This window comes from Mytilinidion resinicola (assembly GCF_010093595.1).
Source record: "Mytilinidion resinicola strain CBS 304.34 unplaced genomic scaffold BDZ99scaffold_19, whole genome shotgun sequence".
In the NCBI taxonomy this organism is placed as follows: Eukaryota; Fungi; Ascomycota; class Dothideomycetes; order Mytilinidiales; family Mytilinidiaceae; genus Mytilinidion; species Mytilinidion resinicola.
Window position 1 is genome coordinate 20,053 of NW_022985455.1, and position 24,039 is coordinate 44,091.

Sequence of the window (24,039 nt, forward strand, 5' to 3'; positions counted from 1 at the left end):
GCGAATTTGCGGGAGGTGGCGCGCAGGGAGAGGGTGGAGAGAGGGGGGAGGTGGGAGGAGGTGAGGTAGAGGAGTTCTGGCGGGAGGGCGTAGAGGGGGGAGTGCGTTGTATTGTGGGATTGTGCTGCGAGGGCCCCTGAGTTGGGAGGGGTGGGAGAGAAGTATGAGAATGGGTTGAGGGTTTTGAGGGAACTGATTGTGGGGCCCATGCTTGGTTGCGAGGGTTCTAGAATTGATGAAATGGTTGGGTATATGAGGGCAGTCTGAAAGAAGGCTGAGGTGGGAATTATGTAGTTGATTGATGCCTAATTTGAAGCTGCGACGTTGACATAAACGCCACGCCAGCTGAATGGGGCTTGGTAGTGCAGCCTAGGGATCCAAAAGGAAACGTATGAGAGCACTTCTACAGAATTAATTAGATGCGTTTTTAGGGCCAGGTGCTCGCGTGAGATTTAATAGGCCGAGAGTTTGACATTCAATGTAAAATCGACAGATTGAAGAGGTGCACCCCTGACGTTGCCATCCGCGTGGCAAAAGTGCTCCATCGAAGAACCTCAAAATCCCAGCGATTGAAATCGAACATGTTTGAGCGCTACGATTGCGCATGAGGACAGATAGTCGAAGGCACCTCAACACGATTTCAGTATACCCAGCAACGCTCGAAATCACTCACAGTTTGGAGTCATGTGACCAAGGAAACCCATATCAATTCCAATTTATGGTATCATTATTATACAAAAGCACACTCCTCTTCACACGCTGAAGCCCTTCGACCCCTCAAGCAGGCCGTCAGCGTACTTGGTTGCTATGCTCCAGATTGGCATGTAGTGCCGAACCTCAGACAATGCTGCTATGGAGAAGTCGTTCGCGTCGGACCAGAGGCAGATTATGCTACCTGAAAGCGGCTCTCGGAACTCCCCACCCCAGTTCACGTCGAAATCCCAGGCTTTTGACCAGTCACGATGCCACAGGCGGACCTCAGTGGACCCATTCTGGCCCGCTGTGGGGAAGCGTGAATCAGGCGCTCCCCCTTCTACCTCCAATGAGGTGATGGGCGTGTTGAAGACGGCCTTGCAGGCGCGCGTGTTCTGCCCAACAATGTGGAAACGGGCCTGATTCTTACCCGGCGTCTTGGTGACATTGAAGTTGAGCCATGAATCGATGTAGGTGCGGTTGCCAGTTGTCACGCTTATTGGATGAGCTTGGGGCCCCTTCCAAGAGCATTTGATTAGCTCCTTGCGAATTGCGATGTCCGGAGTGGTGCAGTTAAGGGCCTGTCCAGCGGCACTAGGGACCTGGGCTACGATTTGCTGCACGTATTGATCCAGGCCGATGAGAGACACAGAATTAGAGCCGGTTTCGCAGTTAGTCTGCTGCTGGAAGTAGACCTTCAGGCGATGGTCCCGGGAGAATGGGAATGCGCAAAGGTTGTAGATAAGCGTACCAATGCAGACGAGGAAGATAAAGGCTGGGACATGGTACGTGAATCTATGTAAGAAGGGACCAAGCGGTGACAGGATGAGCGCCGAAAGAATTGCGATAGCGACGTAGACCAATAAGGCTGAGCTGCCGTCCGCTGTGGTCTGATACAATCCTGTCGTAAGAACTAATCCAATTTGGCCGATCAAGATTATGACAATGGGAGCGAGCAACAAGAACTGGAGAATCCACAGCCAGCTGGGGAGACTTCCGCTCCAAGCTTGCTCATCAGTGTAGTGATTTCCGAAATCTTGTTTAGGGTGGTCTTCGTCTTGTGTATGTCCTTCACTCACAGACTCGCGTCGGGTGCCGTATCGTGCGAAGCTTTGCCTATCATTACGAAGTAGAGACGTGGTTTCCGTGTCGGTATCATCGTCTCGTAAGAGTGGTCGGTCTTCCGAGATGCGGCTAGCCCCGCCCGTCAATGGCCTACTGGTGGATTCGGAGTCGATATGACTAGCACCGTCATCAAAAGAGCTCACGAAGATGCTCTTTTTGGGAAGAGCAAAGAGCTCGAGGTATCCGATGAGGACCGACAGAAAGGTTGCGGCGAAATATATAAGCATGAAGTAGCCCGACGCCAAGTCGAAGTTACGAGCAGCAACGGTGACAAGAACCAAAATGACAAAGCCACCAGCGAACAGCCAAATGAGAGAGTAGAGGCGATGGAGAGCGGAGGGTCTCATAGCATCGGCACCGCGAAGTATAAACCATGCGACCGAATACCAAGCTGACAACATCATGACCCATATGGCGAAAGGGCTGCTATACGCAATGTAGGGATTGACCCGGAGGACAAGGTATGCCAGGCCGATGACAGCGGCCGTCGCGACGACGAACGCAATTGGGAACCGGAATACTCCACGCCATCCGTTGATCTCAACAGCTTCGTTGTCGTCTTCTGAATGCACGTACTGTTTCCTTGCGAAGAGGTACATCTTGTCGACTTTGGCGAGGATAACAGTAACAGCAATGAGAGCTAACGGAGCCACAACCAGGAGAGTTACGCAGAGAGCAAACATGGTGTTGAGACGCAGAATGACAAAAGCTTTACCAAAGAGGTCAAACCACACAGCTTGAGGGCCTTTTCCTGCATCCACCTTTCCATCGCTTGTGGTCTCGCCACTGCCGTCGAAGGTCGAGCTGGTGTCCGAAGCAAGACCGGAGACTGTAGCCAGAGCGGCCGATAGCATATGCCAAACCGATTTCATCGAAGTTTCGCGTGCAGAATCCTCGCTGGTGTGGTAACGTGCTCGTGGCTCGTTGAACGCTATGTCCAGTCCTCGGAGACCGAGCAGGCCGTTGAAGACAACATAGTCAGTCTCGCTCCTGATGAGTCGTCGTTTGAACCCATCAGCGCTTACAACTGTACCGTAAGGATTAGATGCTTTCTTGTAGTATTTCGTGACATCCGCATCAGTACTCCTGAACATCATTGCTCGTCCACCAGCTCCTGCGCCCTCGAGATTCAGGAACGTGTGTGCGAGCTGGGACACTGGATGTCGCAGGAAAGCTCTAGCTCCGTTCAAGAAGTCCTCTTCGCCATTGTTGAGAAGCAATACAATATTTCTCTTGGGCCAGCTCTTTTCAGCCGTGAAATGCGAAAGCAACTGCAAGATCGTGACCACGCCAACTCCATCATCAGTTGCGCCGAATCCCGTGCTCACAGAGTCGTAATGTGCATTGACCAAGACGCCACCCTTGCCAGACGAAGAGTCAGAAAATACATTTTCCGTGCCTTCGGATCCTCGAATCAAAACTATGATGTTGGTACCCTCAAAGTAAACGCTGGTTCCCCCGTTGGAGAAGGTGACATTGGAAATCTGATCGTCGAACAAAAGAACTCTTGACTCTGAAGACTCCAAAATCTCGTCGAGGGACAGGTCTGCCGCCCCAGGAATGCTGTCGTAGCTGACGCCATTTGACTTGAGGGTAGTCTTAACGTGGTGCAGTAGGTAATCGTGTACATGGTCGTTGGCGTGGGTGTTATATGGATGGAATTGACTAGTGATGGCCTGAAGATTGCTCCAAGCAGTCGTCAAGTTGATTCCATCTGGGACAGAGGAAGGCACTGGTGGAACAGTCAGGTGGACGACCAGAAGGGCGGCAAACAGGGCTGCATAAGTGAGGGTGGTGACGACAATGACAGGCAGCGGCGTAAAGGCCAGAGGATTGCTGAGGCGTGCCATCTTCAACTCCGACTCGCTCCTAGAAGACGCCTCTAGGGCGTAGCAAGTGATGAGAGCTCCTCTCAGCAGCTGGGGAGCGTGCAGCTTGCAGATGCAGCTTAACTCGAGGTCGAGGATGGTTGGTCGTAGGACGGTGGCGCGGGCGGGGCAGCTATCGAAGCTCTCAGTATCAGTCCGTGCGCCATGGTGCTTTGGTGGGAATCCGCAGTCTGTCGATGCTGAACAGTTGTAAGACAAACTCCAGGGTTCATGATGCCGTGGCCGTTGCTCGTTATTATCCGTCTTGTGTGTTCTCCGCCAGCAAGCCCTTTGAGGCTTATTGGAAGCATGAGCACGACGATCCAACAGAAAGGGGGTGTTCTGGATATCATCGTCCAGGGACTCCCTTCAGCTCCCGACAAGCTTCATGTTATGGCAATGCCCACCTTGACCCGAGCCGACGCGTCTCGTACTGACTAGATATGCCTCCTGGACACAGAGACATGGTAGCAATCGTTGTTGCTGCCCTGTAACAGCTACACGGGAACTCCGAGAGGAAACATCGCAGGAACAGGCATGCGGCGCATCTCCAAGATCGAACTCCAGTACGCTTTCCCGGCAGTATCTCAGGTATGAGCGCTCGCGGGCGATTCATCTGCCATAACTCTATCGAGCCGGCCCGGTGATATTGAGGGTTCTCAATCGTGGGTCAGTCTCCTCCCCATCATGGCCTACATACATCTCCACACTCGCTATTCCATTCAGCAACAATCATCGACCACGACAATCGATATCTCAGAGCTCTGATCTGATATACAGACGTCGTAGTAATAGCAGCAAGCGTTCGGCATCGCGCCTAAGGCTCCTTCGCGTGCGTCTTGGTAGGGTCACAAAATCGGACACCCCGTCAGCATCGCTCTTTTGGCCTTGGGAAAGGGTATGTTAGCAGCACTTCTCCGGGTCCTGGAAACTTCATCAAGTGGACAGCCTCCTAACGCGCGCTTGTGATCTCTCAGCCAATTTCCAGACCTGGGAGCAAGCACGACCAGCATGGCCGCGACGACTCGCAACACCGGGCAAACAGCTCTCCCACCTCTCGATAATAACCTCGTTCATCATCCAGACAGCTGCCTAGGACTCTCCCTTCCCCTCATCGAACGAATAGCGCGAATCCTCCCTCACAACCCACGTACGATCGTCTCCATTGGCAGCGGCACTGGCCTTTTCGAAGCACTTCTCCTTCATCACGAGCCCGACCTCACCTTGTACGGCGTAGAAGTCGGATCCGATCTATCGATAAATAAATACATTCCAGAACAATACACAGAGACAGTCGGTGGAACATGGGACCTCTGTTCCCTCGCGGAGAGTGCGGCGGCTTGGATGTTTGTATATCCAAGAAGTCCAAAACTCGTCGCACAGTATCTCGAACGTTACGCAAGCAGCAAGACTTTGGAGATGGTTGTATGGCTGGGCCCAAGAGAAGACTGGACTGTGTTCGAGCCATGCTTCAGCCGCGCTTCCATGTGCGCGGAAATATCTCAAGATGCCCTGCTGCGGCCATATGAGATGATGGCCATATATAAGACCAAGACATAAAATTGCACACTCCTTGCGATTACTTAGGGAACCCCGATAGGCTCTGAAACTCGGAATACGATGTGGAGGGAGGCAGTGGAACCTAGGCTACCGTTTGACTGATTGAAGGTTTGCTAGTTGAGGCACTCCTTACAGCGGTGCCGAGCGAGCAATTGTGGAGCCTGGGTATTGAATCACCCGTACTGCATCGTACGGGCGCTCTCGATGGATGAATCTCTTGCATGAAAGACGATTTGATGGATTCGTGTTCAATCATTCGACGATATGAATGAGAAATACCTCCAAAATTCGGCTGTCGACGGCCCAGCTCGCGTATGAGTCTGAGTAGCGAAGAGGACTACTAACGCTAAGGGGCTAATTGGCGGTATCATACCCGGCACCTTCATTGGTCCTCGCTTTTTGTTGATTTTCATTCCTGCGACTCTTTTCAATCTTTCCATCCAATACTCCCATCTCTTACTATTTCGTGGAGCACATTTCCTTGCCAAAGATCTGAACACTTCCATTCGTCAGTACTTAGGGTACCCCTTTGACCGCTCAAGGCTCTGAACCAAACGGAAAGGGTTAATGCGGTGGATATCAGGCTGCCTTTCGGCTGGCCAACAACCTGCCAGCTAGAGTCCTCCTTACAGTGGTATGGAGCGAGCAAGAGTAGAGCCCAAGCAGTGGAATATCCGTGTCCCCGACCTTATGACCCAGTACTGCATCTCATTTCAATTCTTCGAGGAACCCCTCCGAAGCGGAGGATCTCTCTAGAACGAATCTCCTTCACAGATAGGTGGTTTACCCCGCCTCTGTTATTGTATTTTCTCTGAAGACGTGCTCGCGGTATCCAAGCTCGTCGCTGTATCACGGTCGTCTATATCTACCGGGGTGGCTCCGCGTCGGCGATGAGGCTGCGAGCGTTGACTCGTGTATCGTTGGCCGTTCAGTTTGTGATGGATGGAAACTTGATCCTTTGTGCTTGAATAAGAGCATAGGTGATTGGGAACTCGATTGGTCGTGGGGTGGGTGGGTTGGTGGTTTGAGGCCGCAAAAGGTTGGCAGAAACGAGCTGACTTCAGCGGGAGCCACCTACTTCTCTTCTTCAGCCAACAACACCACCGCGTACGCACCTCCTCGCAGCATCCAGGCGAGCTTCAGAGACCGTACCGCTACCGCAGAACCATCGTTTCGAAGCTGTGATTTGGAGCTACACGCCCGAGACGCCCAGTATCACGACTGCAACGCCGGAGAAGCTGCCGCTGCCTGCAAATTGGCCTTTTCTTTTCACCTTGCTGGGACACGACACACAGCATCAGTCCGTCCTCGATGACCGTTTGACATTGTCAAAAGTAGAAGCAGGTGCTGTGATCTGAAGGTACGACAATAGCATTGTTATCAATCGATTGATTCTAATAACGAGGGCTAGTACCTTGCCAGTCACTCCCGAATTCCGCGCTCCTCTCTTGTCCTTTTCCAGATCTTACCGTTCAACATCTCCGACCTCACTCACTCATAACACCTTCCAAAACGCAGCCATGGAGGCCCCAATATCCGACTCAATTCCCTACGAGTTCAGCATCTCCGACCCTAGCCCTGCGCCTGTGCTCGAAAGTGAACTTTATGAGAACTTAAAGAAGATAATGCGACACTACCGCAAGCACGGAGCATTGCCGAAAGGAGACAAACTCGGACACCTCAACGACCCAGAAATACTACAAATCATGCACAAATACGTCCTCGAAAACCTACACTTCCACTACATTCAACAGTTCGGGCCTGAGTGTCTCCTAATCGACAGGCGAGAGCACGGCTTGTCCGCTGTATGGAAGGATTGGCAGTTGAAGGAACGCGAGTGTCTAGTCGTCACTGCTCCCTGGGTAGACATTGAACTCAACGGCCACGTTATCGTCGAAAAGGTCTCACAAAGCATGATTGAGAAGATCGGGAACTTCAAGAACTACCCGTACGAGCACATGCAGGGGCTACCCAAAGGCCCAAACAACTCCCACATCTACCGAATACGGTCAAACAACCCCTTCCTGCCGGCCGCCATCAAGATCGTCGTAGGCTGGATGGAGCACGAAGTTCTGTGCCCGGGTCAGAAGTACTTCGGAGAGCGTATAGAGCCCAACGAAGACGTCTCCCTAAGGCACTCGCTCATCCACGCTTTGCGCGCTCTTGGTCTACTTTCTGAAGCGCATCGTATAGACTATTGGTTCAAGTTCTACCTGAGGAGACCAATGACACGGCTAGGGGCACGCGACGTACGCACAATCTGGCACGCAGAGGGCAAGAGGACCAACAACGTGTATGTCGAAGAACTCGCGAAACATCTGGCGCGAACGTCGTATCGGGAGGCACGCGGTGGTGCACGCGGTGGTGTCGACTTTCCCCTCGACTTTGGACGAAACGCACATATGGCAGACTTTCTGAACGAAGAGGGCAATGAGCGGCTGAAGGCACAAGTTGTGCGGTGGGATCCGACGCTTTCGGACCAAACAACGAGCGATGTGAGGGGCGAGTGGCCGGATGTGGTACTCGGCATGCCGGAAGAACAGTCAGATTTGGTGGAAGAAGCGGCCGAAGAGGGGGTAGATGGACGGCGGGTGCGAGCGCTGCGTCCCGACAAACAGCAGGAGATCTACCGAGAGCGTCTGGTTGCGCAGGGGCGGAGGTACTCGATGCCTACCCAGAATGGTACAGGAAAGAGACGAAGAGGAAGGATAATGTGCGAAAGACGCTCGGAAAGGTCCTGGTCAAGAAGGCGCCGCGTAAAGCTTTGGCGAGGCTGGGGGGCAAGGCGTGGTCGGATGTGGATAGGCGACCGCAGCTTTAGGGGGTTCTTCTGTTGCTAGTTTGGACGAAAGAGCGGACATAGAGGGCAGTAATGAGGTACAGATAGGTGAATACGTTCGACAAAGCGTGAGGTTAGAAAGTGCTGCTTTCGGGTCAAGATGTGCCGAAATGCTGGACGGTTAGTAGACTGTTGAAATCAGAATTCTCCTTCATCATTTTTGTCACCTGCTTGCCACTGTCTGGGGTGTCTCGTCTTGAAGCCCTCCGGATGTCATTTCCAGGACGTCTCTATTAGGTCAGGATTGAAGCGTTCTTGTCACACCTGGCTGAACGTCGTTAGGTGCCCTCCGCCTTTGCGAATCAGAGCAGCATGCAATGTCATGTTCGTGAGATGCAAAATCAGGTCGAGATCAAATCATTCTATTTTACACGTGCTCAACGCCGTTAGGGGATCTCCACCATGGTTAGGCTTTATTCCATCCGAGGTGCCCTCTCCACTTTCAAATCAAGACTCTTCAGAATGCGACGAGGCCAATCCCGAACGCGAACCTTCAGAAGCGTCTTCCGCAAGTCTGGCTTTACCCTCCGTGGCCCTCGAAGTGCCTCTGGTGCCGCCAGTCTCCAATTCCGGCGCCCGAGCTGAACCAACCGCTGTGGCCAAGCCTCCCCCTCATCCCCCTGATCAAACCCAGTCCCCCCATGCCGCTCCTCAAGCCTGCCCTGCCCTGACCCCCCCAACAGCGCCGGATTCGACTCCACAACCAATGCTTTCAGCGCCTCATTCCCCTTCTCATTCAACATCGCAGCAACATGGTAGTTCCGCCCAAAATCGATCGGGAGGTCAACTCCAAGCCCCTCATCTGCCTCCCGGTACGCCGTCCGCGCAAGGCACTTCGCCACGCCTCGGACGAATCTCGAGCTCGGGTTCCGCCTCTCCTCCACCCAAACTAGTTTCGCATACTTGCGCAGTACCCGCTTATCCGCTATCCATGCCTCGAATCCCTCCTCTATCGTCTTGGCCTGGGTATCGAACCCTAAGACCTGGAATGTGCGATACAGCCGGTACGCGAGCAGGACGCATCCCGTAGGGTTGATGCTCTCGATGAAGGCCTTGCATCCTCCGCTATGCGTAGTAGGACCGCACAGGCACTCGTACTCCATCCAGCCAACGACGATGAGGACCGTGACCGGCAGGTAGCTTAGCTTGGATATCAGAGCGAAGACGTAGGGGGTAGAGCTGTCTGCGTTTGCGCCCGACTTCCTCAGCAGCGAGAAGAACGGGGCGGAAGGTTCGAAGGCGAGGAGCATGTCGAAGGAGACCTTTTGGATGATGCGTTGGTCTTTGAAGTAGATGTCAACGAATGGGCCGGTGGCTAGGTAGCGTTCACGGTCCGGGCCCGGCTGCTGATACAGCGTTGGGAGGCCATATCGGGATTTGAGAAGCTCGAGAGGGCGCGTTTGATGATCGTGTGCGAGGACGCTCCCCGTAGCTTCGGGAGAATCGTGGCTGTGGGAATGGAAGTCTCTAAGGACGAACTCATGCAAGGTCTGGAGGACTTCGGGGTCGTTCAGACGGCCGTGCCTGTCTCTCTTGCCTTGATTCCGCTTCCCGTATCTGCGGTACTGCTTCACGACAGCTGAGGTCTTCTTTCGGACCTGGGCCTCGTGTTCGACCGGAATCGGGCGCATGATGAATCGATAGGGGGCCATCTTCGCGATAGCCCCTGGTGGCGTGGATTTTGGTGGTGGCGTAAGCACGGAATCGTGTTGTGGCAGTTGGTCTCTGGTGGTAGAGGTGAAGGCGTCGACGAAAGACGTGGTTTTTGCTGAGTTGTCAAATTGATAGCACATTCACCTGGACCAGGATCGAACACACGTGAAGGCTTTCCGTCTGATCTCGCATTTCATGAAGATGACGCTACCTCCGGTTACTATTCACCAAGCCGGAGTACCTCTAACGGTGGTGTTGAGTGAACAAAAGCGGAGTTCGAGTAGCGAGATATCCATGTACTCGTCTTTTTCTCCACGCAATGGAAGTTGGGCTCTCTTTTGGCTGGGGATTGAATTACTACCTAGGCGCTTCCTGACGGCGGCGAACAGGTGTCAAACGCATTGCTTCTGCATTCTGATTCCGAAGGCAGCGGTTGTGTGGAGGAATTGCTGCTTCTGGTTTCACATCCACGAACAAGACATTGCCTCATCTTTCGATTCAACAAGGCGGAGAACTCCTAACGGCGTTAGATGATTAAAAGGGGGGCTGAGGTCTTGACTCAGTCTCGCATTCCACGAACATGCTATCGCTTTCAGTTCCAAGTGACCAAGGCGGAGTACCCCTGGCGGCGTCAAACAGGTGTAAAGGAGTGGTAATTTCCTGCTTTTGATCTCACATCACATGGACATGAACATCGCTTTCATTTTCGAGTCACTAAGGTAGAGTACCCCTACCGGCGGTGAATAGGTATAAAAGGAGTGCTAAACCTCTTCTAATTTGGCCGCTCATGAACATGAAATTGCGTTCAGATGCTATCCACCAAGGCAGAGTACCCCTAACAGTGTTAGACAAGTAGAAAAGGGATGCTGAGATCCTAACCTGATATTGCATCTCACGAACATCACCTCTTGTTTCTATTCACCAAGGCGGCGGACTCCTAACGGCGGTAGAACGGTGTGAAATCAGTGTTACTAGGATGTATGTGAAACGAGACTAGCTTACTTCGACGGAATGCATTACATGCCTGGTGTTACCCCGCCTTGTTATAGGCCTCGGGAAATCATTTGGAATAGTAAGGAATCCCCGTGAATTAGAAGCCAGTCAACTCTTACTTGAGTAAGCAAGAAGCACGAACTATAGATCAAAGGCTAGAGTTGTAGAGTTTATGAAGAGTATGAGATTACTCATCTAGTAATACACTCACTCAGAAGATGTAACGTCTCTCTATGCCAAGAAGAAATAACTAGCTTTACGCGAAAAACCGTGAATGCCTCCTATCTAATGCTGCTCATCATCCTAAGTTGGGCTAAGCAGCCCGCACTCCCCAAAATGCGGACCATCGAGTTGGTTGGGTCCTCCGAATCTAGAATACGAGCCCGCTCGATGCTTGGGTCCTTCAACGACACGCGACCTGTTTACACCACCAGCAAGGTGCATTCCCGCCATTGAGGCTGCAATTTCTTACTCGTTAGCCCCTCCAGTTCCAGTATACATAACAACGCCTTCTTGAGCGAGTAAGATAAAATAACAGAAGGAAAGGAGATCTGAAGCGGCCTTAATAAAAATCATGAGTGTTTGCGCGAGTCGAGCTTGGGAAAGACATGAGATGGAAAAGGTATGAAACTCTACGGTACGATGTTTGCACGTTGGAAAAGCAAGCCTATAGATAGGACTTTTACGGACTTAAAGTCTAGTGATTAGATGTGACTACGATGTTGACGGCGGCCATCAACCTTATAAAGGGATAGTGCTTCATACCGCGAGAGAACGAGTTCAGAGTCTACCAGCAGTCTCAGAACTATATGCTAGAATAGAGCACTTTCATAAACTGGATAGGATGGTGGCGGTGAAGGAGAATATGTGGAATGGAAGTCGCAATTGGCTTTCTCTCCGCGCCACAGCTAGCGGTATTGGCTCTAGCGTTCCTCCGCAGCTGAACGCCACTGCCTAGGCGCAGGGACAAGATGACGTTGGCAGAACGAACTTACTCTTTCTTGACGTCTGAAGGCTAAACATGTTCATCCTATTCAAATCCCCTCATGAGCTCTCCTACCCTTTCGCCTGCCCAGGCGCACGCGCTCTTCGACATCTTAACCCACAACGAGACGTACGCTGAGATCGAGAACTTCAAGTGGCCCGAAGCCATCGACAACTACGGACACCCTTTCAAGAAGGAAGACGGCGTGCAGACCACCTCTCCACTACTCCAATTACTCCTCAACAAATTCGTGCTGAAAATTCCCGGGCTCGCGAGTGTGCCATTAGACTTCTGGCAAGAGAGATGCCGCACACTGGTTGCGAAGCTGGCCGAGGCGGAGCTCTCAGAGAGTTATGACAAAGGCGCTATTGGGTCGAGGAAGACTCTGGCAACCGCTATATCTGCGATACTGGAATACGTATCGAGAGGCTGTCTGGGAGGGTACCCTCAACATGCGCGGCCCGGGCCAGATCAGCAGTACGACACCTCCAACGCGGACGATGTCATGCAGGCATGGGACGATGCAATGCAGGAGATGATATATGGAGACCTACTAGATGAGCTCTTCGATAAGGCTGCAGAATCGGAGCATCTAGAAGGCCACTCTTCTCTTGTTCAGGGCGCACACGAATACATACTGATCAAGTGGGTCTCTGCGCAAATGCCCAACAATTTGCTAATACTACTTTAGCCTAGCGTCCTTTCTACACCATGTATTTGTTCTCTCTCCCGATGGCCAGTACCTCCTCCGAGTTATCGAGAATGTGCATAGGCTTGTTCCATACTCGATGGCTAGGCAGACGTTGAAAGTGGGCAATGCGGCTACCATGATCAATGGAATGTTGAAGTTGGTGCTCACAAAGCTGAGCGTGACGGCTTTTACGAATTGGATAGGCATAAGTAAAAGTGCGGACGACGGCATGAACCTACTTCAACAGTATGTGAAATCCTCGCATAATGTGCCTAGCATGCGGTCTATCTAGCTACGAACCTACTAGACAAAATGGTTCTTTTACTTAGTCATCTGCATTAAGCTAACGATATGTCATAGGATCCTTTCTACAGTCATGTCGTGGGATAATGCCGAGTTCCAAAAACGAGCCAGTCAAATCGAGAAAAGCAAGGACTTCATCGACAGAGACCAGCTGAAGAGCGTAAAATCGCATGTGCGAGCACCCCGCGAGGAGCGTGACAGGCTACGCAGCATAAGTATCGAGCAATCGAAATCCATTGTCACTGTGATCCTCGAATCCTCCGATCCGCCTCTTCCTTCCGATCTGCCCGATACAGAGCATGCATATGCTTTGGAATATTACAGCACACATTTGTCGATAAGGGATCGAGAAGAACTCACGAAAATCTTGTGCCGCTTACAGCCAGACCTGCTTACGCAGGCGATTCGAGAACTCGTCGCAGCCTATGATCCAATCATCCGAGCCATTCACAATGCTGTGGACCTGAGCGGTACTCTGACCGATCTTGAAAACTTCCTCGCCGAATTGATAAAGATGAGCAAGCCCCAGAAGCAAACCAATGGTGAGCCGGCTCCGAAAGACGCCCAGCAGTCTCAGTCCGGGGATCACCTCCCGTCCGTGGAGGACTACGTGACTCTCTTGCGAAAGCACATGCCCTCAGCCCATCGCTTTCTTCACCAGATTGCAAAGAACGGACCAAAAGTTACAGAAACTTACCGCAACTTTGCAAAAGAGGCAGCCGCGGAGTTCCGAGATCCTAGTCCGCCAGTTGTCGAGGACGACACCAAAGCCTCGGCCCCCGAAGCCACACCATCCGAGCCTGCTGCAGGAGCCATGACTGCCCCATTGACTGCTATTTTTGGCACGCTTTCTGATGCGGATCAGAAAGACGTTCTTACTGTGCTCGACAGTCACGCGAAATATCTATCAGCCCTAAAATCCTCGTCGGCGGCGCGAATGAAGTCAATTATTGCAAACAAGTCATCCACAACTTATGGTCCCGGCATGTATCTTGCACGGTGGCACTCTTTGATCGACGACACTCCCATCACTCCTGCGACTGCAAACGGGCCGGTGAGAACGGGAAGGGAGGTCAAGGGGGAGATGGATCGAAAGCTACACAATGGAGGGGAACCCGATGAAACTGGTGAGAATCTGGCAACCAGCGCCGAAGTGTCAAATGCACCAGATGTTACTTTGGTGGTGGAAAAGCTAGGACCGTACTTCAAAGAGGTTCTCAAAGGGATGGAGATCATGGGCTGAAGAGCTCGATACTCAACTGTAAAGTATAACTGTCAGGGAGGAGCGGTATGGACGTGGCAAGCACGTGCATATAGCCTCGCCTTCCCACAGACCTCTTCTCCTCTACATCTTCATCCTCATCATGAAATACAACACGTACAGCGTCTACTCCCCTGTTCCGTGCAATAACTGTGAGCGTCTGCGATTTCTTAACTTCTTACGGGTAGAAATGAACTCGAATAGCGCTTCAAGGCGCTTGTTGATTAGATGATGAGGAAGCCTCAATTTATGAGTAAGAGGAAAATTCCAATGGGCGTCGCCGTATGTACAGTAGTCCGCCACTGTCTGAAGGGCCTCGACACCTTTTACAGCCTCTAAACGAAGCCTGCGCCCATCGTTTTGGATAGCCGGTAAACTCGCCAGGCCGCCTCAGACGGTGTCATATACCACTTGAAAAACCATCCGGGCTCCCCTGTCTCCGATGTCTGAAATATGACTGACTGCACAGCCTCCAGACCAGTCCGCAGACGGAGCTTCAACCCTGTTTAGGCCAGTTTCAGTAGAGCATGCACATAGAGAGCCTTCATAGCATGTTACTCGATCTACGCCTCGGCTTGATTTCTAGTGAGCATGGTTCCTCCGCTTGAGCCTGGGTACACTTTCTTGCGTGATCTTTCTCTTTTTCTTTATACCTTTCTACCCCTGCTTGAGGTACTTCAAATCGTTTTCGAAGATTCGAAAACGATCCAAACTTATCGTTTTGAAGGAGCGGTGAGCTCGCTGGGCCACCTCAAATGGTGATATAGACCTGTACATAAAACGACTTCCTAGCGCTCACAACTTCGGCCTATTCGCATGCCAACGACTTATGCAAATTGCTGAGGCATAGATTGCGCTTGTCCGCAGTTATCTACATTACCACGATTCTGGAATCGCTTGGAGGACCTCCAAGTGGGTATCCTAGTAGTTTAACTCAATTACTGTGGCATTGTGTTTATTGGAATACGTCGTTTTGATATTGCCCGTGATGTCTCGATATACTACTACCGGGCTAGAAATACAAGTCACAGGTCCGATCTATTTACACCTTTCTACCACCGCCTGAGGTGATCCAGCTAGGTTTCAGGCCTGTCAAAGCGATATATTTGAATCTCTTTTGCGTTAACAAAAGCTCTTCGAGGCCCCTCAAACGGTGTCAAGGAGGTGTAAGAAAATGGGTGTCCTGAGACTACAGTACACAGTATGGGTTTAGATGTCGGTCTCCTCTGCAGACTTTATCCCTTAACCCATCATAGCGCAATGCTTAGACTTAGGATCAAGCTCCGTTGAACATAAGGTGGCAGTCCGACACCGTTTGAGGTAGCCCGCAAAGCTATTCGCCTTGTCAATATTATCCTTTTCCGATGTTTCATAACATAGTAGAGGACTTCAAGTGCTACTAGGCAAGTGTACAGAAATCCAAGAGGAAGCGTGTTGCTTAAGTATTTCGCTGTAGTTCTGATCACTCGAAGGTTTCTATTGGCTGTATCTTTATAGATAACGTAGAGCCAAATGCGACAGGTTAAAGGATACTTCTCGATGAAAGTGAGATTCTCGGACCATGACCTCCGGGTGCCACGTAGTGATGTATGAGCCCGGCGGCATGTGAGTTCGATATCATAAACACGTCGTGTCAAGATTCTGTTGATAATGCCGATTGGGCGTAGTTTACGTCGAATATCACTGCAGCCTGATGGTAGAGGAGGCCTGGCAGGTATCCTTGAACACAAAGTGGCAGTCCACGAGCCTCTGTGCTATCATATAACATCCGGTGCTCCAAATACACAACTTCTATGAATTTACGTACACTTGCCTAGCACTGTTTGACGTCCCCTGGTACGGTATGAATAATTAGAAAGCGACAATTTTGACAAGCCTGATAGCTCCTCTGGCCACCTCAGACGATGTCAGAACGGACTACCAGATTGCCACTTTATGTTCCACGAAGCCTGACTGGACACCTAGGGTGATAGGTTGGAGTTTCGCGTAGCGAGCCCGCAGTCACATGATCGCAAATCCCTGATTCACGAAACGCAACTGGGCAGCGTACACAGGACAATATTAGGACAAAATGCATAGCGGCACAGGTGATAGAGATAAAAGGCTCCGCTACCTTCTGCACCTCGTATGATATTGAATTTGCTGTGGCCGATACCGGGCGGACAATCATGGTCGGGATGATGGTGGCCGAGCCAATCACTGCCAACAATATCCACTCTTACAGGTATCGTTTTGTCAAATGTCTTTGTGATAGAACTTATGCTTATTTATTTCCGCAACATTCAAAATCATCAGCTCAGTGGCGCAGCGGTAAGAATCACTTCATGCCATGTGACATTACTCTTGCTAAGACTTAATAGGAAGCGTAAGAATAGCCACAAACAAGCTGCCTATGATCGATATGCTAATATCTATTAGGCGCCGGGCTCATATACGCTATGTGCTACCCGGAGGACTGCGGGTAAGTCAATACAAGCACCTGGTTTCGAATCCCGCTAAGACCATATTAAGATCGAAACCGCACTGAGCTAGTTCTCACCATTCTTTTTGCATTTTCTTTTCACTTAGAGCGCCATCAAGTGGCTGGCGTTCTCATCTTTTTGCTCTCGTTGCTTTATGACAGATTTATTTGGGCGGGGGCATTCCTGAGTGCGGGGACCCACTGTGAAGGCCACCATCCGCGAACCGAGAACTCCAGCAGTACAAATCACGTTGAATAGTTTCTTGGAACGTATGGGAACGGATTCGAGCCATTTTTATGGTATAGAGGAATGTCTTATAGCATAAAGTTTTGAAGTGATGTTCACCACTTCGATTTTGCTCCCCAGGAGGTCGTTCGGCACTGAAACTGTAGGTCAATTTTACATTGCGTCTTTACGCGGCCGCAAATAATCATGGACCGTGTGTTCACTTCGTAAAAGTTGTTCACTGTTCGGTTTTTCATGTACGATGGTCTAGCTATTGAATTTTTCACTCCAACATCCCTCCTCGGATAGAGGGGATGCCCGATTCGTGGGGAGTTTGTAAATTGGCACGTCTTGACAATTAAGAGTCCATGAACAACTCGACCCGATAACGAGGCGCGGTCTGAGATGGCCTGGCAAGCTGAGTGACTGTCCAGAATGATACGCTTGTGCCCGGTTTACAGTTGTGAAAATTCATTGAAGCACTTCAGACAGTGACAGACAAGCGTACGCCTACCCATGACCTAGATTTGAGCAAGCCAAAAACCGCCGTACTACAAACTTCCGATTCGCAGGAGTATTGACGCAAAGCCATCAAGGAACCCCATAGGGACAGTTGAAAGTAGAATTAACACTTGGAAATATCTCCTGGAAAGGGGTGGATCGATACGCTATCGCAGCAACATGCAAATAGTGCAAGCAACGATTCGCTCTGCTCCCGTCCCAATCTTGGTTCACTCAAAGAAACTGACCTCATAGAACCTTGATTGTATCCAGGAGGCCCAAATTTAGACATGCCAAGTCTGCCTTCCACCCTTTAGGAGAAACAGCTGGAAGTCAGGGTCCAAGACATTTGTAGTATATAAACTCGTCATTTACAGCGATCCAAGGCCGTTGCCGTGATGCTCGATCATTTTAGTTGGACTCGACACCAGGTACTTAAATTAACAGACCGCAGCCCCGGGGTAGCACACAGTGTATATGAGCCCGGCGAAATCATGATATTGTAGGGTTTAGGATAGTAGAGGTACTGGAACATTCCTTTGAGGTATAGTCCTACAAATTGTTTGAAGATGGCAAAGTAGCTCTGGGTCGCGGGGACCTCACCTGCAGAAGTTCGAAGCCCCCCACAACCCCTCAGCCGGCAGCCGAGCGTCTTGGAGCTGCTCGCCCAGTTGTCATATGTCGCCCAGCACCCGCCGTCTGCCTGTCTGTCGCTTCTGCAGTCTGTTCTTTGACTAACCGCAAAACTTACACCCGGACGATCCGCCGGAGTTGCTCCCTTCGCGCCCTCTATCTGCCTCCTCGCGTTGCCATCAAACGAGCCAGCGCACTCCCACACGTGGCCCGCGGCAAAACACCCAGACGCCGCCAGGACGCAGACGGTAGCAGCCTGTGAGGAAAGCTGTCTGAGTCGTCGGCGTCCGCCTGGGGCAGCTGAGCAGCCGGTAGACTGCTGCCACGACACGCTGTGAGCCGCATTCACTCCCGCCACAAGCACCGTCTTGTCTTCGCCACGACACGACGCACAACGACTAACTGGCTAGGATTCACAGCATAGCCCTGACACCCCCGCCCTTTTGCGCCGTCCCGCTGTCGAGAAAACAAGACGCCTCCCCTGCACATCAGCGCGTCCGCCAGACCGATCTCTTTCCCCCCTCGTCTCCTGCTGCATATCAGCAAGCCACCCACCCTCCGGATCTCGCCATGGCGTCTGCAATTGACGACGAGGATCTCTCCATCTCTATATCCTCGAACCCGCGCCGTAATGCGCCCAGGCCTCCCGAGGCAGACAATGTCCTCTCGCAAGCCCGGCGCCAGGACCCCACCACGATGCAGGCGCGAGCGATCCGAAGTGACCGCATAGGCCAATATAACATTGTGAAGACACTCGGGGAGGGGTCCTTTGGGAAGGTCAAGCTGGCGATACATCGCGTCACCGGGCAAAAGGTCGCCCTCAAGATCATAACGAGGAGGAAGCTGGTTACCAGAGACATGGCTGGCAGGATAGAGCGGGAGATCCAGTACCTTCAGCTACTGCGCCATCCTCACATTATCAAGCTGTACTTATAAGTCCCTCCCGCCCATATCAGGAGTGGATCTGCTAACACGGTGAAGATATACTGTTATCACCACGCCTCAGGAAATAGTCATGGTCCTCGAATACGCCGGTGGAGAGCTCTTCGACCATATCGTACAGAACGGAAGATTTCCTGAATGGAAGGCTCGGAAGTTCTTCCAGCAAATCATATGTGCAGTGGAGTATTGCCATCGACACAAGATCGTCCATCGAGATCTGAAGCCCGAGAATCTGCTCCTCGACGAGGATCTGAACGTCAAGATCGCGGATTTTGGACTGAGCAACATCATGACTGATGGAAATTTTCTGAAAACAAGCTGCGGGAGCCCCAATTACGCGGCCCCTGAAGTGATATCCGGGAAGTTGTATGCCGGGCCAGAAGTCGATGTGTGGAGCTGCGGTGTTATCCTATATGTTCTGCTTGCCGGACGGCTTCCGTTCGATGATGAATACATTCCCACCTTATTCAAGAAGATTGCATCTGGCAACTACAGTATTCCGCAATTTATTCCGCCTGGTGCAAATCAGCTCATTAAGAAGATGTTACAAGTCAATCCAGTCCATCGCATCACAATCGCAGAGATACGGCAAGATCCATGGTTCAACGTGGACCTGGCTTCTTATTTACAGCTACCGGCGGACGAATTCTTCGATACCGGAGTTGATCCAAATAAGGCCATCGATCCCAGAATGCTCGCTCCTTCGAAGCCCGCTGCTGTGGTACAAAAGCTGCACGAGACGGTTGTTGGTAAATTGGGCAAGACTATGGGTTACGCCAAGCACGATGTTCAAGAGGCATTGGCTAAGGATGAGCCAAGCGCCATCAAAGATGCCTATCTGATTGTCCGCGAGAATCAAATCATGAAGGAAAATCGTAAGTCACATGAGCTTTCTTCGTATACATTCCGTGAACCCACCGCTTCTGGTCGCTTCTTGGACCCCCCGCCTACAGGTCTGATGACCTAGTATGTCGTACCAATGACCTGGTCGTACCAATGTCAATACTCTCAACCTTCTGGAATGTACCTTTAAAAGCCAGATTACTGACTTGGAGTGCAGCGCTTCTGTCCCAAGAGACCACGCTACAGCCCTTCCTGGCACAGTCTCCGCCCAATTACGACGACCAAGGGCTGTCGCTTTCAGCAATGGCTAATCAACCTCAAGTGATACACCCGGGCGGGTCCGATCGGCCGCGCCACGGCTCGACCTCGAGCGGTCAGGCCATAATGGATGCTCGAAGCCCTGTGAGCACAATCGCCGTCTTACCAAGTAGTCTTCCAGAATTCCATCAGGCCTATATGAAGGGCCACCCACACCCTTCCCAAGCAACGACCGCCGAATATGGCTCAGAAGGTATCCCGAATGTCGAGCAATCCAATGAGCAAAAGGCTGCAACAGCTCGACGTCTCAAGCCTCATTCACGACCTATGGGAGGTGACAAAGTGACTGGGAAACCAGAGCCTATGACTGCTCTGAACTCGAAGAAATCTCGACCGACGAAGTGGCAATTTGGTATTAGATCTCGTAACCAGCCAGCAGAGGCGATGTTGGCAATATACAAGGCTTTGCGAGCCATGGGTGCAGAGTGGGAAGTCCCCAAACGCCGGAGGCCCGGCGGCGGGAGCGGGTCGCGTAGCCGTAGCAACTCCCACGACTCGAGAGACCCGTCGAAGTCACAATCTGACGGCCATTCACGATCTTCTTCAAAGTCATCCCGATCTTCGGATTTCCAGGATCAAGCTTATTCGAGAGAGGGGTCCCGGTCCCCTTCCGGTCGAGAGCCGCTCTCAGTGAGAAACTCAACAAGCAACAACAACCTCAGCCCATCTCGAGGCAGGCAGAGGAAGCAATACAACGAGCAAAACGACTGGGGCTACGCCATCTCAGAGGACCCCTGGGTCATCAACGCCCGGTTCAGGAAAGAGGGCATGTTCCCACCCGGCCTCGCCCACCCCTCCTCAACCCACTCCTCGCGCGTAGACCTCATCGATCCAGCGGGCTACCGCCGTAGGAGCTCGACAAACACAAGCCACTCCAGCCTGAACGTGGACGCTGCCAACGCCGCATCCGTCCACCCGGGCCACCCCGAAGCGCTGACGAAACCCGGCGACGACACGACGAAGCACCCAGAGCCCAACGAAGCCGTGTGGGTCTACCTCAGCATCCAGCTCTACAGCATCGACCGCGACTTTTTCCTCGTCGACTTCAAGTGCGCCGGCTACGAGCGCCTCGTCCCGCGCCTCGTGCGCGAGATCAGGATCAGGTCCGCGAACGTCAGCGTGACGGACGCAACAGACGACGCCGCCGCTGGCGGGGCCCACCCGCACGAAGAGGGCGGCGGCTACGAGTGGCACCGGCTCGCGGAGGGCGAGCCGCTGCCCGCGGAGGTCGAGAACGGGTCCGTGAGGGGCGTAATGCGGGAGACAGAGGAGGAGGTTGGGGCCGGGCGCGCGCAGCTGGAGAAGCGGGCGACGAGTCCGTTCCCGTTCCTGGATGTGGCCGGGCGGTTGATCATCCAGTTGGCTGAGGGTGAGTGAGTTTGAAATGTCGTTGATTTCGCGGCGCGCACGCGCCTGCTGTGTGCGGAGAAACCGAATTCGATGGAAAGTGATCTTGTTTATTAATGTACCCGTTTTTGGGGGATGGCAGGGGATGAGTATGGCTTGCATGATGGGGATGCAGTGCGCGAGGAAGATACCGAGCCGAACGGTAGGTGCGAGCGCTTCTCACAATGGTCTATGCTATGAGGTGTCAACGGTTTATTAACGAGGCATGATTGAGCGGTCCGAACTGCTACTCCGAACAGCGACGACGGCTTGGAAACCGAAGGAGTGGGGCTCATTGAACTACTAGAGTTTTTCTGGGGTGGATGGGCTGGGTTGGGCTGTCTAGGACGACAACGGCTTTTCATGAATGGGTTGGGTGGGGGGGTTTGTTTGAGTACTGGGAGGTCAAAATGGGCACTGCGAAGGTGCTTTCAATAACGGTTAGGGGGATTGGGTGGGTTTTTGAAGGGGCCGTGGTGCACTCACTCGTGCGAGGGCTTTTCTCTCCACTCTGTTGATGAGACCAGTTCGGATGGATAGCAGTTAATGCATTACGAGCGAGATGTGTGTAGTTTAGATGAATTGTCTAGAGATCTCTGGAATTCTCAAAAGATTACTGGACTTGTCAATTTATAGTATACACTAACTCGATAAACATCCACAATGACTAACCCTGAGGAGTATCGGTATGTAAATCCCCTGCGAGCAAGGCCTGCTGTCGGTAACATCCTACAATATCACAACCAAAACGTCGCTTTTTTGATTCCTTTTCATGCGTCCAGCTCATCCCCTCACAGTTTCGACCGCCTCTGCAAATACAGCCTCACAGAAACAGCAACTACGCCGCGTCAGTCTCTATCCTGCAGAGCCCACTCATCAGCAAAAAAGAGGAACTTACAAATCAGCACCGCCAACCCCAACCCGGGCTTACCTGTCGCACCGCCCACCAGCCACTTGAGCCACCCAATCCGCTTCCCCTGGCGGTCGAAATTCGGCTTGCGCGCGTTCATGCCCGCGGCCTTTTTCTGCTTGGCGAGCGAGTACGGCGGGTACCGGATGGCCAGCAGGCCCTCCACCCAGCCGGGCGTGGTGGTGATGCTGCGGCGGTGCGTGAAGGTTTCGAACGAGGCGCGGCCGTGGTAGGCGCCGGTGCCAGAGCCGCCGACGCCGCCGAAGGGGAGCGTGGGGATGGAGAGGTGGAAGCAGCCGTCGTTCACGCCGGCACCACCGGAACGGACTTGGGAGAGGACTGGGGGTATCGCGTTAGGGGTGGTTGGCGAGGAGGGGGGGTGGGATACAAACCTTTTTCGGTCTCTTTGCTGTTGCCGAAGGGGTAGATGGCCAGGGGGGTGCCGTCGACTTCGTTCGCGATCTGGATCGCCTCGTCAAGATCTGTGACGGCGAAAACGGGGATGAGGGGGCCGAAGCTTTCGTCTACGACTAGGCTGTCTGTTAGGCTGTCGACTTGCACGACTGTGGGCTCGAGGAATAGATCTTTTTCGGACATGGTTCCGCCGAGGAGGATCTTTCCTGAGGTCTCGTCGAGCATCTTCTTTAGTCGGGTGAACTGCCTCGTGTTCACAATCTTGCCGTAGTCTGGGGAGTTTTGTGCGCCGTTGGGGTAGAATTCTTTCAGCGCAATCTTGATCTCCTTTATGAAAGCCGGTAGGATCTCTTTGTCGATTAGGATGTAATTCTGTGATACGCAGACCTGGCCGGCGTTCAGAATCTTGTTCCACAATAGTCGTCGCGCAGCAAGCCTGTAGTCTCGGGTCAATTTCTCTGATCCAAAAAATCTCTTATGGTTGATATTACCTAGGGTCCGCATTTTTCGATATTATAGCTGGATTCTTGCCACCAAGTTCCAACGCCACTGGTGTTAGCGTCTCAGCTGCCTTCTTCGCGATGATGGTGCCGACATTGGCGGAGCCGGTGTAGAATATCTTATCCCATCTCTGATCAAGCAATGCCGTAGTTTCTGGAATAGCACCCTGGATGACAGTATAGGCGGTCGGATCGAGATGTTCGGCAATGATTTTTTGCATGACAGCAGCGGCATTGGGCGCAGCTTCAGAGGGTTTCAGCACGGCGGTACATCCAGCAGATATAGCTCCTATCAAAGGTCCGAGGGAGAGCTGGATGGGGAAGTTGTATGCTCTGTTGTGTGTGCACTTGTCAGCACTGATGCTCGTGTATTTCATCAACCAAGATTATATTGGGAATTCTTACCCAATGACCAAGACTGTTCCGAGCGGGTCTTTCCGAATCTTAGGACCAAACAACTTATTAGCAAGCGCAACATCCTCCGCCGGCTCGTCCTTTGCAAACTTCTCCAGGTTGTCTGCGAGGTATATGATGTCGTTCATGACCATGCCGAGCTCGGTAAGGTGGGTCTCGAAGCTCGACTTCCCGATGTCGCGTTTGCACGCTTCGACGATGATGTCTTGGTTATCATGCAAGCTGTATAGAAGCTCTGTTAGCCTGAGTCTCCAGAGCTGCAGGATTGGTTGCTCACTGACCCCCAGTATAGCTTGCGTAGCTGGACACGACGGTACTCGAGCGGCCTGCTCTTGTGCGCCCGGAAAGTCGCACGGATGCCATTGACGATAGCTGGAATGTCCTCCAGGGGAGTGTGCTCGAAGAGGGGGAGGGTAGCCATGGTGCTGTTCAGTGTTCAGGCTTCAGGATTGATGGTGTGGAGCAGGATTGATGGTGTGGAGCAGGATTGATGGTGTGGAGCAGGATTGATGGTGTGGAG

At 52.2% G+C, this 24,039-nt stretch overlaps 8 protein-coding genes across 8 annotated transcripts in view; 4 read left to right on the forward strand and 4 right to left on the reverse strand.

Annotated features, from left to right (window-relative positions):
- The window catches only part of BDZ99DRAFT_540592 (uncharacterized protein), a 1,288-nt gene extending 1,017 nt beyond the window's left edge, over positions 1-271 (reverse strand). The window contains exon 1 of the mRNA XM_033726716.1: positions 1-271. This exon is cut by the window's left edge and continues 1,017 nt beyond it. Coding sequence (XP_033571985.1) covers positions 1-209 — 209 coding nt within the window. The 5' untranslated portion in view covers positions 210-271.
- A 9-nt stretch (positions 272-280) lies between these two features.
- On the reverse strand, positions 281-3,728 carry BDZ99DRAFT_466699 (endoplasmic reticulum metallopeptidase 1). The gene has a single exon (XM_033720845.1). It carries the CDS (start codon positions 3,666-3,668, stop codon positions 753-755), a length of 2,916 nt encoding a protein of 971 aa, XP_033571986.1. The 5' UTR covers positions 3,669-3,728; the 3' UTR covers positions 281-752.
- Positions 3,729-4,315: 587 nt separating this feature from the next.
- BDZ99DRAFT_111585 (uncharacterized protein) lies at positions 4,316-5,370 on the forward strand. The gene is made up of 3 exons (XM_033712414.1): positions 4,316-4,355; positions 4,467-4,584; positions 4,664-5,370. Exon 3 carries the CDS (start codon positions 4,698-4,700, stop codon positions 5,244-5,246), a length of 549 nt encoding a protein of 182 aa, XP_033571987.1. The 5' UTR covers positions 4,316-4,355; positions 4,467-4,584; positions 4,664-4,697; the 3' UTR covers positions 5,247-5,370.
- Positions 5,371-6,275: 905 nt separating this feature from the next.
- BDZ99DRAFT_466700 (uncharacterized protein) lies at positions 6,276-8,239 on the forward strand. Its single transcript, XM_033720846.1, is given in 3 exon segments — positions 6,276-6,606; positions 6,635-6,643; positions 6,663-8,239. 1 exon segment carries the CDS (start codon positions 6,767-6,769, stop codon positions 8,084-8,086), a length of 1,320 nt encoding a protein of 439 aa, XP_033571988.1. The 5' UTR covers positions 6,276-6,606; positions 6,635-6,643; positions 6,663-6,766; the 3' UTR covers positions 8,087-8,239.
- A 208-nt stretch (positions 8,240-8,447) lies between these two features.
- On the reverse strand, positions 8,448-9,878 carry BDZ99DRAFT_501918 (uncharacterized protein; the record flags this gene model as incomplete). The annotated part of the gene is made up of 1 exon (XM_033723854.1): positions 8,448-9,878. The coding sequence occupies one exon, from the start codon at positions 9,876-9,878 to the stop codon at positions 8,499-8,501; it is 1,380 nt and encodes a 459-aa protein (XP_033571989.1). The 3' UTR covers positions 8,448-8,498.
- A 1,899-nt stretch (positions 9,879-11,777) lies between these two features.
- Positions 11,778-13,953, forward strand: BDZ99DRAFT_396495 (uncharacterized protein; the record flags this gene model as incomplete). The annotated part of the gene is made up of 3 exons (XM_033715995.1): positions 11,778-12,361; positions 12,408-12,653; positions 12,768-13,953. 3 exons carry the CDS (start codon positions 11,778-11,780, stop codon positions 13,951-13,953), a joined length of 2,016 nt encoding a protein of 671 aa, XP_033571990.1.
- A 3,934-nt stretch (positions 13,954-17,887) lies between these two features.
- BDZ99DRAFT_511163 (Pkinase-domain-containing protein) lies at positions 17,888-21,709 on the forward strand. The gene is made up of 4 exons (XM_033724525.1): positions 17,888-18,126; positions 18,203-18,718; positions 18,774-19,609; positions 19,795-21,709. The coding sequence occupies exons 2-4, from the start codon at positions 18,363-18,365 to the stop codon at positions 21,270-21,272; spliced, it is 2,670 nt and encodes an 889-aa protein (XP_033571991.1). The 5' UTR covers positions 17,888-18,126; positions 18,203-18,362; the 3' UTR covers positions 21,273-21,709.
- A 138-nt stretch (positions 21,710-21,847) lies between these two features.
- BDZ99DRAFT_466705 (aldehyde dehydrogenase) overlaps positions 21,848-24,039 on the reverse strand; it is a 2,290-nt gene continuing 98 nt past the window's right edge. Inside the window, exons 2-7 of the mRNA XM_033720847.1 lie at positions 23,801-24,021; positions 23,511-23,741; positions 23,097-23,438; positions 22,584-23,041; positions 22,180-22,530; positions 21,848-22,119 (exon numbers count right to left, since the gene is read on the reverse strand). Of these exons, the coding sequence (XP_033571992.1) occupies positions 22,073-22,119; positions 22,180-22,530; positions 22,584-23,041; positions 23,097-23,438; positions 23,511-23,741; positions 23,801-23,940 (1,569 nt within the window). The 5' untranslated portion in view covers positions 23,941-24,021 and the 3' untranslated portion in view covers positions 21,848-22,072. The remainder of the gene's footprint in view (positions 22,120-22,179; positions 22,531-22,583; positions 23,042-23,096; positions 23,439-23,510; positions 23,742-23,800; positions 24,022-24,039) is intronic.